The sequence below is a fragment of the Amphibalanus amphitrite genome, unplaced genomic scaffold (genome assembly GCF_019059575.1).
Source record: "Amphibalanus amphitrite isolate SeventyFive unplaced genomic scaffold, NRLGWU_Aamphi_draft 000964F_arrow, whole genome shotgun sequence".
Classification (NCBI taxonomy): domain Eukaryota; kingdom Metazoa; phylum Arthropoda; class Thecostraca; order Balanomorpha; family Balanidae; genus Amphibalanus; species Amphibalanus amphitrite.
In genome coordinates, this window is record NW_024882458.1 from 209,837 (window position 1) to 224,545 (window position 14,709).

Consider the following 14,709-nt stretch of genomic DNA (forward strand, 5'->3'; position numbering starts at 1 on the left):
GGCAACTGAATTAAGATCGCACGGGCACCTCGGGAAACCGCTCTCCCGCATCTTCCCCTTTCCCTTTCGGGTAGCTCAAGAGACAATTATTCTCGCTGTCCTCCAGGACAACTCTTGAAATTGTCATTCGACAATTTTCCTTCACTGCCTCCCGGCACAAAGCTCTGGGATCCATGACATTATTTATCATCGTATACAGATTTGTAGACTGTTCTCCGACGCAATGTTCTCCTCTGGCAGGTCTGGGACCGTTCCACGGCCCCTCGCTCCCTTCTCTAGCTTACGGTTTATAAGAACGTCCCCTGACACCCCCACCGCTGACCGTTGAAGACCTTGACTTATCCCCCCCCCCTCCCCTCCGACAGGTCTGGACTTGGAGGCCGTCCCCTGACTGACCCCCCTCCCTCCGACAGGTCTGGAGGCCGTCCCCTGACTCATCCCTTCCCTCTGACAGGTCTGGAGGCCGTCCCCTGACTGACCCCCTCCCTCTGACAGGTCTGGAGGCCGTCCCCTGACTGACCCCCTCCCTCCGACAGGTCTGGAGGCGGTCTCTGACTGACCCCCGCCCCTCCGCAGTGTGGCCAAATTGGCAATGTTGTGGGGAAATCCTCCCCTAATGAAAAGGATAATGACATCCTAAAAATTGGGAAAAAGACATCCTCACGACTTTTTCACTTAAATATATCATACTGTTCTGCAAGCATCAATGTGTTTGGCAACTTCTTGCTAAGTCATAAAATACCTCTGTCTCAATGAGCGCCAATTTGAATATAGGCATATACAATGTTAAGCAATATTCATATTCTTATGTTCTGGCAATATTGATATAAAATATAGGTCGAGGTATGAATGCAGCAACTGCAAGACGTATGGAAGAAGACAAATGCAAGACCGAGACAGCATGGCATTAGCAGTTGATATCAGCATGCTGATGCTGCATGGGTGATGTGATTGTGACAAAATAAAAACTGCATTATATTCCAGTGTCTTGACTTTTGGAGCTGAGTTTGTACCTACCAAACAACATGCACAGGTTTGGTAAGGTAATCACAAATTGAATTGTACAAACAACTAGGCTATTTCAATTTCAATTTCAATCGATGCTCACCCAGCGCAGATACAGCATATAGCCTTGGACCAGACTCGGATTAATATACAATAGTTATCAATTGATCGCAAAGAATAAAAGCAAAACTAAGCTCAAACACAACCACTGAAAATCAGGATAAGCACAAACCCCTCGGACACAACACTAATACATCCACAGCGTCCACAACACAAGCAGTCGTTCGAGATTCAAGGCCATCAAAGACACAATAATCCCCTGTTGACTCTTCATACATCATGCACCACCGCCCTGGCGTGCTTTGTTCAGCCTGTGACGTCACCGGTGGCCAAAAAGGAAGTCGTTATCGGGAAGTCAAAATCCCGAAGGAAGTCGTTATTTTCCCCCTAACAACCCCTAACTTATCATGAGGACAGCACCGCTGATCGACCAAACCAAGACGAGAAAATAAGATAATACGAAAGAAAATGAAATAATACATTGCATACGCGGTCATTTTCTTGGAAAATTTGCGAAATGCTTGTTTTTGAGCCCAGTAAACTTCCGTCATTTTCATGCGAAAAAAAAACCCTGATTTTGCGGAAAAAAAATGGCTTATGAAGAAATGAAATTGTTAATTCCCAGGCTCATTTTACGAGCTAAATGTTATACAAAGTGAAAGAAAATTGATGAATTATGCCCACTTATGCATCAAAACTGATATTAAGCCCACAATACTCTATTTTGACATGTTCAAATATAATGACATCCTTCGCCTGTTTTGGCGAAATTCTACCCCTAACAACCCCTAACTTCAACTCTTCGCCAAACTGTGAAAAACCATTTTTGTGATTTGGTATTCACATATATCATGCTCCATTGATTTCCCTACAATATTATCATCATTTTACCGGCTGTATTGTCTTAATTTTCACGTTTGGCTGGCTTTCGTGAGCCGCTGTTTTAGGGATGTCGGAAGTTTTTCTGCCGAAAATCTCTGAAATCGTGTGACGTAATACGGAGGCCGCGAAGTTCGACAGGTGCGTCGAGATTGATAATCTTGTACAATATTTTGTAGACGAGGAAAACCGAAACATTTGCTCCATACAAACGATTCGAGAAATTAAATTGAATAGACAAGCAGTGTTGTGTTGTGGCCTTGTTGCCTTATTTCAGTATTTGATAGAAGCGTAATAGAACTGATAGCAATACTTGCAAGCTATTAGTCAATAAGGTACAGGGACCTAAGACCTTGATCCTGGAAAGATCTCAATTAAAGTTGGGATGATGTTGGTCTATGCATGCACGTTTGTTATTTGTAGGTGGAGAGCGTAGACTGAGATTGCTTTGGAGAAGCATGGAACAGGAACACAGCCTCAGGTAAGAACGTTTCTCAGCATTTCGAGCCTTTAGCTCTTGCCATCATCAGGAATCCGCAACCGAACCTGGATGTTGAGCTCATTCACAAATATATAAGGCATCAGTTAAAATTTCATTTGTGTGCATCTGTTATTTTATCTGATTTGATACATTCATATACTTCAAAAATACATATTACCTAAAAACAACAACCAACCAACAATCAGAACTCAGAAGAAATTTCCAGTGATGTTGGCTGGTTCCGTTAAGTTAATTATTAATATTTTGGATTAGCACCTCAGCAATGACATTGTCATTGCTAGTAAAAATCCTCCAGTTTCAAAGATATTTCATTACCAGTTACCACCCATCTACTCTGTGCATTCTGACTGAAAGAAATGTAGGCATCTGGCCAGATTCTTACAGATTGATATATATATAGGTATCTGGTATGATAAAATTTGGTTTATGTGTAGATAGGTTGTGGGCTTAAGGTTGTAGGTTGTAGGTAATAGGTTTTGAGTTGGGACAGCCAGGTTGAAAGTTTTAGGTTGGTAGGTAGCTAGGTTAGGTTAGATCAGGTTAGGTTATGTTCAAAATATTCACTGGACTTCATATTCACATTTACTAAAGATTTCTTATATTGAGGGGTGATCTGTTAATATTGGACATTTGATGAAATGTTAATGTGAAGGCAGATGTGATGGGTATGCAGATTTCATTACATCAATCATTGCTTTAGTGTGTGAAAAAATTTATGAAGAAAATGCATTCTGGCATTTGCAAACACCATTTGAACTATGATGATGTATTGAACTGCTTCATTCTGAAGCCTGATCTGATTCAGATGGGAAGTACCTAATCATTTCAGGGATTTGGAGCTGTGTGTAAATTTAAAGCGATCTACATTTCTAATTCAACATAACTAGGCACTTATTCATTGCAAAACACTACTTATAATTGCAGTGGTACCTAGGTGAGGGGTGTTTTAATTTATGAGGGAAATCCTGAGCAATATACATTATGAAATCTTTTCAACTTCACAACAACTGCATAGTACATTATGGCGACATCTATTGAGTAGGTTGTGGTGTTTACAGAGCCACCTACTGGCAGACGTCCAAAACGAAACAACCAAGACGCACCGTGCATTATGCGTTCAGACTCGTAATCGAACTGATTGGTGAATTGGCCCCAGTCAGTCACACCACCATTCGTGACTCGTGTGACTGATTTGTGAACCTACCATAGACTCCTTACCTGCAAAGCATGACAATCTCGATGAGATGTCGGCGTGAATGCACTCAGCTAGACGCTGGTGTGTTGTACAGCACAGCTGATCCGCTGTCGTGTGGTACGATTTTTTTTGTGCCCAACCAACATGGTATCGTGAACTTCGGTGTGAGACTGAGCACATACCCTGTTGTGCTAGGAAAAGGAAATGATAGGGTGAACTATGAGACCCACAACAGGTTGAGCAGGGAATAAATCGCCGTGTTTTTTTTTTTCCTTCAAACTCCATATCTGTTCTCCCGTAAATTTCCGACAGGTTGAAAAAAGCTTGAGAAAATACAGTGACTCGGTTTTCTGAAGTTTGTCTGTCTCAGCAGATCAAGCAATGTCAGAACAAGCTCACATGCTTGATACTTGATCAGGATCGAATAATTGATTGGACTTTTTAAATTGGATTTTTCGTGCTTCCGGGCAATTCACGGGAAGAAGATCAGGGTTTGGAAAAAACGCGTCGAAATGACCGGCTATGGTGTTTTCCCCTAAAAAGTGTGATAGGCTGGTAAATATTTTATGAGCTATTCAGTAATAGCTCTAGGTCTTGCTAGATGTAGGTGTGTTTTTCCAGCTCTGTTAGCTCTGTTAGAGTCCGTCGGGCTGGTGCGGACTCATCACCTTAGTTGGTGCAGCTCGTCGACATATGTTGTCTCGTCTGGATATGGATTTGCGATCTGGCCAGCGATATAACGGTGACAAAATGTGCTCATCTCATCCGTTCGACCAACTCTTCTAGTTCAGTGTTACCCAGCCCAAAAAAGATCGGCGATATGGACGTTTCGGTACCTTATTGCATTTTATTTTCCCCTCAGTTGCCGTTACTACACACAGTAATGAGTAAATTCATCGCACACATTGAACCCAAGATCACAGTTGCGGTTGGATTCTGGGATATGCACTAGGACATTAACCCGCGCCCCACTGGGGTCTGTGTATAACACGCCCTACTGGGGGGGGGGGGGCTATTCATAGCCCCCCCTCCTAACTCCGAAACTACTGGGCCGATCGTCAAAATTCAAACGGCGTCTGATAGCCCCGGAAAAACTGTCGAGCGAAACCTAATTTCATTGACCTCAAGGTCACCGATGACGTCACAGGTCAGGTCAAAGTAAAAATTATTAGCACTTTGGCTTGTTCACATTTTGGGCTCTGGCCGCCGTCTTACAAGTCAGATCAGGCTCATTTTTGGTTTCCACACTCGTGAACAGATGCTCTAGATACCTTGAGGGTACCAAACTTGTACCTTGATTTTCAGGTCAGGGTCAGGTCATCACAGGTCACGAAAATATTATATCATGCGTCGGTCACGTGACACATGTTTTATGGTCCATTTAGGCCATAGATTTCGAATTTGATGTCGTCTGTGTCATTCGAGATCATTTTGAGTCGAATTTAGCTTAGGTCAGGTCACTTTCAGGTCAAAAAAGGTCAAATTTTGAAGTTAAAATTTTTCAACAAAAAAGGTGTCTATTGGATGCAGTTTGAGCTCAGGAACACGATGCTGCCATTTATATTGGTGTACGATGTCAAATACGTACTGAAAAATTGATTTGAAAAATTAATAATTGTAAATTTTTTGCAATAATGCGTATAACTTGGCCATTTTTGAAGATATTTAGCTAAAACTGGCTAGAGTTAGTCATAATCATGCCTTCTGTCACATATATTCCGGTTTTTTTCGAAAAGTCAAAAACTTTTTGAAAAAAATATAAAAATATAAATTTTGAATATTATTATATAAAATTTTCGTAATTTTCAAAATTTTGAAAATCCGAGATAGCAGTTTGATAGCGCGGTCAATTCTGAGTCCTTTCATGCAAAGAAATTGGATCTAGCTCAAAAACTGAGCTCTTGGGAGCGATTGCCGTGGTTCAATGTTTTGCGTCGAAATCGGACGAACATGACGTCACTCTGACGTCATTTCCGGCCGACCTATGGTAGCTACGAAGTTCAAATTTTGACACAAGGTGTCAAATTGATGCAGCCGAAGGTACTGAAAGTTTGGCGTCGATCCGTCAAGCGGTTTGGAAGTTATTGCAGAAAAACGGGAGGGGGGGCTATAAATAGCCCCCCCCCAGTGGGGCGCGGGTTAATGTCGAGGATGACATCGGGAGTTGTACTGGCTACTGGCCATATCGGTCAACATTTTATATTAGTGATAACTTTTCTTAGTTCTCATAATCGATGCAATTCTGATTCTTATACTGATGCAATGTTGATACAATAACTGATTCAGAAATGGTCGTATAGTCGATTAATTCGATTGATTCGAGAGTAACCTATTAAACACAGCACTATGCATTTACATTTTATAAAACGTGAATAGGTATGCAGTATGCGCAGCTGTATCTTCGGGGAGCAGACGTCGGTGTCCGAGGTCATCTGGCAGTAAGGATCTTGATGGATTCGTAGGTTCACGATGATGACAGGAGTGCTTGGAAATTGGAAGGCTCGCGATCTTCTTTCAGGAATGGATGAGGAATATGCCTGGAATAGAGTAAGGAGAATCAGCATCGGGAAGGTGGTGGTTGGCAAATGACCAGTGGCCGTTGAAGTTGTTCCTATTAAACGATTGTCTTAAAAAGGATTGCTATTTCTACATATGTATCACTGAAGTGCTTTCTTCAAAGATACATCAGTACTGAATGTTAGTAAGGCCATTTCCCACATTTTCTATGAAAATTAGAACTTAAAAAATCAGTAGACCATTTTTCAAAAAATAGTTACATCCTCTGGCGGCTTTTTTTCTACATCCTCCCCCAAACGCAAAATGAATTTGGCCACACTGCCCCTCCGACAGGTCTGGAGGCGGTCTCGCGCGGCGAGGTCGGCGTGCTGCTGCTGGCCGGCGGTCAGGGCACCCGGCTGGGCGTCAGCTACCCCAAGGGCATGTACAACGTGGGCCTGCCGTCGTCCAAGACACTGTACCAGCTGCAGTCGGAGGGCGTCCGCCGGCTGCAGCAGCTGGCCGGCGAGGTGACGGGCCGCGCCGGAGGCACCGTCACCTGGTACGTCATGACCAGCGAGAGCACCAAGGAGCCCACCGTGCGCTTCTTCGAGCAGCACGAGTACTTCGGCCTCAGCGCCGACGACCTGGTGTTCTTCGAGCAGGGCACGCTTCCCTGCTTCGGCTTCGACGGAAAGATCATCCTGGAGAGTCCGAGCCGGGTGGCGCGCGCGCCGGACGGTAACGGCGGCCTGTACCGGGCGCTCGAGCGTGAGAACATGCTGCGGGACATGGAGCGGCGCGGCGTCAAGTACCTGCACGTCTACTGCGTGGACAACATCCTGGTCAAGATGGCTGACCCCGTCTTCATGGGCTACTGCATCTCGCGGGGAGCCGACTGCGGCGCCAAGGTGGGTGGCCGACGCGGCACTATGTTTGGTGGGTGGCCGACGCGCTCACTGCAGTCTTGAGAAGTGTCTCAGATCTGTTAAGTATCGCTTTGTCTTAACTAGTAAATGATGAGCGCAGTGTTATTGAGACTCTTTGTTCATACTTTTTGCTCGGACTTTTTCTAAGCCACCCCATGCTTTTCCTCAGACTGTTCTTCCAAAAAGTCCTTAGGTATCACGATAGTCACTTCCGGTGTCACTAGGAGGACACAGTTGGCCGTATTCCGTGTACCACGTGCACCCACTGACCGCTGGTGACCGCTGGTGACGCCGGCCCAGGTGGTGGAGAAGGCCTTCCCGACGGAGGCGGTGGGCGTGGTCTGCCAGGTGGACGACCATTACCAGGTGGTCGAGTACTCTGAGATCACGCTGAAGACGGCGCAGAAGCGCAGCGCAGACGGCCGGCTCGCCTTCTCGGCCGGCTCCATCTGTAACCACTTCTTCACGCTCGACTTTCTGAAATACGTGGTCAGGTGAGTGGGAAAGGCGGGGACTGAATCAGATACACGAGTTCACGACACTGTCGTTGGTGAATATTGGTCGTGCTCTGAGTTATGCAATTAATGAACATTGATATCTTCATTTAACCCAAAAAAGCATTGCTAAGCTGCTGTGTTTCATTAATTTATTATCTATGCGTATAGAGCTTCCCGCATTTGATACCTAAATGTATAGTCGACTACAGAATGATGTTCCACTCCTCAGAAGCTATCAGCTGACCGGAGCGCTAAGTTGTGCCGTTTATCACGCGTTTATCACGCATTAAGCGTGTCGATTGTGAGCATTGGGACAAAGCTATAATTTGTGAACTCAGCCCGTGTGATGCGGCACAGCCTACCACTACAGGCAAATAATTGCCTGTGAAAAGTGAAACATCATTCTGTAGTCGACTATACCTATTGAAACACATTTCAGTATTTTCTTTCCCTTACGAGTGCAGGTGCGCTCGTTGTTGATTGCGGGTTCACTGACGTGCTCGCCGCACGCGGTCGTTGACGCCCCTCTGTCCCCCTCAGTGAGCACGAGAGTGAGCTGCTGCACCACGTGGCCAAGAAGAAGATTCCGCACGTGGACAGCGACGGACAGACGCAGAAGCCCGATAAACCCAACGGCATCAAACTGGAGAAATTCGTCTTCGACGTCTTCCAGTTCTCCAAGTGAGGCATGATTTGTAGTTTTCAGTCACATTTCAGTTCTTAGTTTATTACAGTTAACATCTGAATAACAAATTTACGTGTGCACCTATAGCTTTGAAGGTAAAGAATTAACCCGGCAACTCAGCAGCTCAGGAATTGTTCCAACACTTGATATTGAAGCATTTTTCAAGCAAACTGTTGGACAAGTGAAGTAATTACTTGCTGGGTGGCCCTTGCGACAGTGGTAAATAGTTATTTAGTCTGTATTTGGCGTCTGTATTCAGTCTGTAAATGTATTAGGCGTTGTAGTAGTACGTAAAAGTAATGTATGAGAAGCAGCAGGAAGCTCATGCTACATTAGACCCCTTATGGTAGCCATTCGCCATGCGTTTTGTGTAAAGCAGCTCTTGAAAAGCTCATCCTTAAGTCATTCATGCATCAAGAGACGAAGCGCAATTAAGTGGCTGATTATTAAACGTTCTGTAGAAGCTTGTTTCTACCAACCCCGTTCTCCGCTCCGCTCCCACTGCAGGAATTTCGCCGTGTGGGAGGTGCTGCGCGAGGACGAGTTCTCGCCGCTGAAGAACGCCGACGGCGCCGAGAAAGACACGCCGACCACGGCGCGGCTGGCGCTCTGCTCGCTCCACCAGCGCTACGTGCTCGCCGCCGGCGGACAGTTCGTCGACGACGACGGCAGGCCCATTCCGCTCATACCCAGGTAGGCCCATACTGCTGATACCCAGGTAGGTGACACTGGACTGGTCACTGGCCCATCCCGTTCATACCCAAGTAGGTCGATCCCAGTCAAACACTGACAAAGCCATCCTTCCCATGCCCGGTTGGGTAGTGGGCCTGGGCCCATCCCTCGTCCTATGCCCAGGTGGGTAGCAGTACGGACACGTGGCTGCTCACAACACCCACGATCCCTGTTTTAGTTTCCAGGCTCCCAGCGATAGCTTTCGTCTTCGTCAGCGTCCCTAGTCCCGCCCTTTCTAATTGTTATGTTTTCCTTTGTTTGAGACAGCTGGCCATCCTGATACGTACGGACCCAACACTCGCAAATCTGGTATAATCAATGCTTATTCGCTCTTAGAAACGCAAAGTTCAAGGAAACCTGCGCTGTCGTTAGCCCTTCCACGTCCGACCAACTTCAATCACTACGGAACCTCATAGATAGGAATAGATCCCTCTCTTGTTTAGCTTAGCCCCAAATTTGGTGCCAGGTGTTGTTGTTTTTGTTTTGTACAAATCACAGTAGAAGTCTGCTGGAAGGTACTCCGTCTGTATTATTTGAGGGCGCTCGATAGCCTACCGGTGCTGCAGCGCCCACCCAAAAGCTCCAACAACACACACACACTCCGTATGTATTTGTATCCTCCCACAATATCATATTTTGTTGCTGATTCTGTGTTTCACCTAACATGTTATAGTAGATTAGTTGCACTAGATTTCGTATTGCTCCTAAAATGCATGGCACAGTTTTTTTTTTACTCTTAGCATGGCAACATTCGTTTTTCCTCTCGCTGCTTTTTAGTTAGTTAGAAGCTTTTGTGGTGAAGCAAAGCCACCTTAGATGACGTGGTTATGCCTTTGGTGGTGTATTTTTTGCTAAGTCACGCTCGCCTCGCACGTGTCTGCTTGTCTCTGGACCCCCGTAGAGCGCTACTAACCTGCAATTGTCCGTTCGTAGCCCCGCCACCGGCAAACCAGAGGAGGCCAACAACAACAAGGGGTGAGTGGTCCCGGTTTAAAAACCGAGAAAAATAATGTTACTTTGAGATAAGATATTGTTTTTTTTTTTTTGTAATAGCTCAAAACATGGCTCATTTTTTTAATACTTGTCATAATAATACAAATATAATTTAGGATAACCGGTTGGCTGTAGCGGTGGTGCGGGTGGCGCGCTATCGCCCTCACGTCTTCGCCGGTGTTATGTTAGAGGACCAACGCAGCTTGTAAAGGGTGCAGCGCGCTGAAGCCGGTAGATTTTGATGTTATCCATGGTATTATCCTAGGATCAGTTATATTCAACGTTTTTTCTTCTTTCTTTGCTATTTATGTACACCCCTACCTTTCTGGCCAATGTATAACTTTTCCAACGCGGAAGACAATCATCATCCACAGTGCGCCTACGACAGGAGCTGGCGTTTTACGAATAACTGCATAATGCATAGCCAGCATGGCATCCATGACAATGACAGTCATCGGCTCAACAAGGCTGTGGCTCTGTGACACCCTGGCTCATTTTCATTTTATACACTTATGCGCATATATTTGCATGGTTCGTGAGCACCCAGGTGTGAAGCATTGCGACGCTAGTCTCCCCTCCGAGCTCGCTTACTCCGTCTCTGAGCTGACTCTCTCTCCTTTCGGGACTGGCTGCTGACCCTACCTCTGACCTCATCCTCTCCTCCCGCGGCTGACCGGTGATCCTTGTCTCCGAGCTGACCGGTAAGACCCTGTCTCTGAGCTGACCGGTAAGACCCTGTCTCTGAGCTGACTGCTGACCATGTTTCTGAGCTGACCGCTGAGACCCTGCCCCGGCTGACCGCTGACCCCTGTCCCGGCTGACTTCTGACCCTATCCCGGCTGACCGCTGAGACCCTACCCCGCCTGACCGGTGGTCCTGTCTCTGAGCTGACCGGTAAGACCCTGTCTCCGAGCTGACCCCTGTCTCGGCTGATCGCTGACCCTGTCTCCGAGCTGACCCTGTCTCTGAGCTGACGGCTCCGCCTGTCTCGGTTGCAGCCAGCAGGCCTGGGTGCGCTGGGAGGACCCGGTGATCTGCGAGATCTCGCCGCTGGTCTCGTACGCCGGCGAGGGTCTGGAGCCGCTGGTGGCCGGTCGCCGGTTCGTGCCACCGCTGCTGCTCAACGGGCCGGCCGGCGGACAGGGCGACCAGCCGCAGAGAACGGACACTAGCCGGCGGACAGGGAGACCAGCCCGCCGAGAACGGACACTAGCCGGCGAGAGAGCGGCCTCTGAGCCGGTAATAGCGGCCGCTGAGCCACTGAGCCGCCACTGAGCCACTGAGCCGGCCTCTGAGCCGCCATCCGCCGTCCGGCTCAGCGGGCCCTCACCGGGCAGTGTTCCGAGGTCGTCGGCGGCTTGAGTGCAGGTTTGACGTCACGTGGATGTGTGCTGTGTGACGTCCAGCGAAATCCAGCAGCATCAGAAGGCCGATAGTACAAACTGGTGGACGGCGAGGGCAGAACGATGGCATTACTAGCTGCCTACGGGGGACGTGATGGCTTCATTTTGATTGGATCATTTTGGTCAAAGTGTTTCTTGGAAAAGCACACCTGACTGCCCAGAAGCATGCGAATCGAACAAGAAACTAGCGAATCAGTTTGTGTGTTGATTGGATACACTGTAAGTTGGTATCTGATTGGCGGATTGGGTGTTTTCCACCCCGTGATTGGCCAGTTTTCCTCGGACCAGTGTGTGATTTTTCACCGGCAGTGCCATTAGTGTCCATCCGCGGCTTAGAGCTGTCCCCATCACCGACCACTGTGCGTGCACCGGCGCGGCATGCGCTCGCGTTTTGTCGAATTATTCGTTCCGTGCTGCGCTGTCGGGTGCAGTCCGCCATCATACATCAGCGTGCGCGCGGTGGATGTAGCCTGTAGACGACAGCACGTGCCAGTCTGAGTTTCTGCAGCTGTGCCTGTCCCTGCCGTTGTGAACTAACTGCCCCAAACTGCCCGGTGGCGGCTGGTGTCGCCCGTCCTGCCCGTCCGGAGCCCGCCAGTAGCACGGAACGCCCTCCTCTGTTGTTGTTGTTGTTGTTGTTCCCCCTGGGCCCTCCTTACGGAGGACCATAGCCGAGAGGCTCCCTATGACGAAGGTAGCCGGCCTCCAAGGCAGCCACCAGGTCGGCGTCCCGCAGCCGCGACGGGTCAACGTAAATGCTGCCAGTTAGCCGCAGGCGGGCGCCAGCGAGGGCCGGGCAGCGGAGCAAGACGTGCTCCGGCACGTCCGCCTCCTCCCGGCACACGGCGCAGAGCGCCGCGGGGCACCGCTTATCGGGGCACTGCAGGCATGCCACGGAGGGGTGGCGGCCGATCCGGTGCAGGTATTGGAGCGAGCGGCCCCAGTGGCCCGCCCTCAACTGGTGCACCGAGATGGCGGCCTCTCGGTCCTCTCCGGGGATGGGGAGCGGCAGGGTGCTCCCGAAGATAGTCTTAAAAAAGGAGTCGGGCCAGTTTTCGCGCCACTGACGTGTGGCCATCCGATGAACTGCCCGTGTCAGGGACCGAGCGTCCGAGGGCACGGCGCCCTGGGGCAGGGTGGCCGCTTGTTTGGCCAGGGCGTCAGCGCGCTCGTTCTCCGCCAGCCCGCAGTGAGCAGGGACCCACTGCAGGGTCACCTGCCGGCGCTCGGCAATGTCCAGCAGCGTCCTCCAGATCGCCGCGCCGATAGTGGTGGTCTGGGCGGCCGCTCCCGCGCTGAGGAGGCTCAGGGCGGCTCGTGAGTCAGAGCACGCCACCAGCGGGGCGGGGGACGGCTCATCCCGGACTCGCTCCAGCGCCGCCCTCAGGGCGAACAGCTCCGCGCGGGTGCTGGAGCAGAGGCCTCCCGCCGCCACCTCCACCTCGAGAGTCTCCCCCGACGCAGTGAAGATGACGGCGCCGCCTCCTCCTCGCCTGACCCCAGCGTCCGCAGAGCCGTCGGACCAAATCCACGTGGCCTGGGCTGGGAGCGCCGCCAGGTGCTGCCGCGCGGCCTCTCGTCGCGTCTCGTTGGAGGAGGCTCGACGGCCGCCGGGTCCCACGTCCAGATTGAAGGCGATCGGGCGGCAGGTTGTCCACGGGAGGAGGGGAACCTCGAGGCGCGGCTCCACCGTCACTCCCTCGGCGCCCGCCTCGATCAGCGCCGATCGCCCCAGTTGTCGCCAGCCAGTGGTAGACCGCAGTCGGGTGGGTGGGTCGGCCTCCGCGACGCGGCGAAGAGGGTCGTCCTCCGGCAGGGCGAGCGCTCGGCAGAGCGTTCGCGCGGCCAGCGTCTTCCTGGTGGACCATGCTGAAGGGATGCCTGCCTCGGCCAGCAGGGGATCCCTGGGGGTGGACCGTGGGCATCCGGTCACCACCCGGGCGGCCGCCAGCAGCTCGCGCTCCACCAGCTGGACGTGTGACGGGGACGCGGCCGGGAGCCAGGCACCCGCCGCGTATTCAAGGGCTCCCCGGACATACCCGTTCGCGACTGTCCTGAGCTGCGCCTCGCGGAGACCCCAGGTCCGGCCGGTCATCCTCCGCAGCTGTGCCGTCCGCGGCCGGACCTTCCGCCGCAGAGAGTCGCAGTGGTCTTTAAAGTGTAGAAGTCTATCGAAGGTCACCCCCAGAAGATGTAGGCTGGTGCCACCGGTGACCTGCGTGCCGTTCACCAGGAGTTGCACGCCACGCTCGTCCCTGCTCCGTTGAGTCAGCAGCAGCGCCTGGGTCTTCTGTCCGGCGATGGACATCTTCCAGTGCCTTGCCCATCGGGCCAGGGCGTCGGCCGACTTCTGGGCGCGAGCCACCGCGAGCTCTACGGTGGCTCCAGCGCTCAGTGTGGCCGTGTCGTCCGCATACATCAGGACGTCCGTGCGGTCCGAGGCGTTCCGCAGGGTCTCGATAAGGTCCGCCGCCCAGAGCGTGTAGATGGTCGGCGCCAGGACCGAGCCCTGCGGCAGGCCCGCGCGAAACACGCGCTCGCTGCTGTGCGCGCCGTTGACCTCTACGCGGGCCCGCCTGTCGCGAAGGAACCGGAATATCCAGGTCGCGAGACATCTGGGGAGGAGCTTGAGGAGCTTCAGGTGCAACATCCGGTGATCGATCGTGTCATAGGCACGGGAGAAGTCGAACGCCAGGAGGACAAAGCGGTCCGCCGTCACGCCATCCTCCGGGCCTCGTCTCGGCTTGGGGCGATTCCAGCCATCTTGAACGGTTTGGACCAAGCGGGCCAGACTGTCCTCCGCCGACCTCCCACGGCGGAACCCGACCTGTTCGGGGGGCACCAGTCGGTCTCGCTCGATGAGGTAGGTCGTCCGGGCCGCGATCATCCGCTCCGCTAGCTTGGCGATGTGACTCGTGAGCGCGATCGGGCGGTAGCTGCCCACTTGTTTGGGGTCTTTGCCGGCCTTCAAGATGGGGATGATGGTCGCCCGTCGCCATGAGGCGGGCGTCTCGAAGTTGGACCACGATCTGTTGATGAGTGCCAGAAGGGTCCGGTAGGCCGTCGGTCCGAGGTGCCGCAGGTGTTCGGTGCATACCTGGTCCGGTCCTGGCGCCTTCTTCGTCCCGAGGTGTCGGATTTGGTCGTGCATTTCCTGTTCGGTGAAGGGTTGACACTGGTCGGTACGCTGTCCCCTGCAGCAGCACGGGGCAGCCTTGAGGCCGCGGAGCTCCGTCTTGACGATCCGGTCGCGCTTGGGTTGGCGCACGTTTCTACTGACGTGGGCGTACGTGCGGACGAACGCCTCGGCCTTGGCCCGGTCCTCCGCGAGCA

General features: G+C 51.3%; 1 protein-coding gene across 4 annotated transcripts in view; it reads left to right on the forward strand.

The window, feature by feature from the left end:
- Positions 1-11,982, forward strand: part of LOC122368644 (UDP-N-acetylhexosamine pyrophosphorylase-like) — a 30,005-nt gene extending 18,023 nt beyond the window's left edge. For 3 of the 4 annotated variants that reach the window (XM_043342795.1, XM_043342796.1, XM_043342798.1), the window contains 6 exons: positions 6,492-7,048; positions 7,367-7,560; positions 8,104-8,244; positions 8,756-8,941; positions 9,914-9,955; positions 10,972-11,982. In XM_043342795.1, coding sequence (XP_043198730.1) covers positions 6,492-7,048; positions 7,367-7,560; positions 8,104-8,244; positions 8,756-8,941; positions 9,914-9,955; positions 10,972-11,248 — 1,397 coding nt within the window. In that variant the 3' untranslated portion in view covers positions 11,249-11,982. The remainder of the gene's footprint in view (positions 1-6,491; positions 7,049-7,366; positions 7,561-8,103; positions 8,245-8,755; positions 8,942-9,913; positions 9,956-10,971) is intronic. The other variant, XM_043342797.1, reaches the window with a different exon arrangement.
- The last annotated feature ends 2,727 nt before the right edge of the window (positions 11,983-14,709 follow it).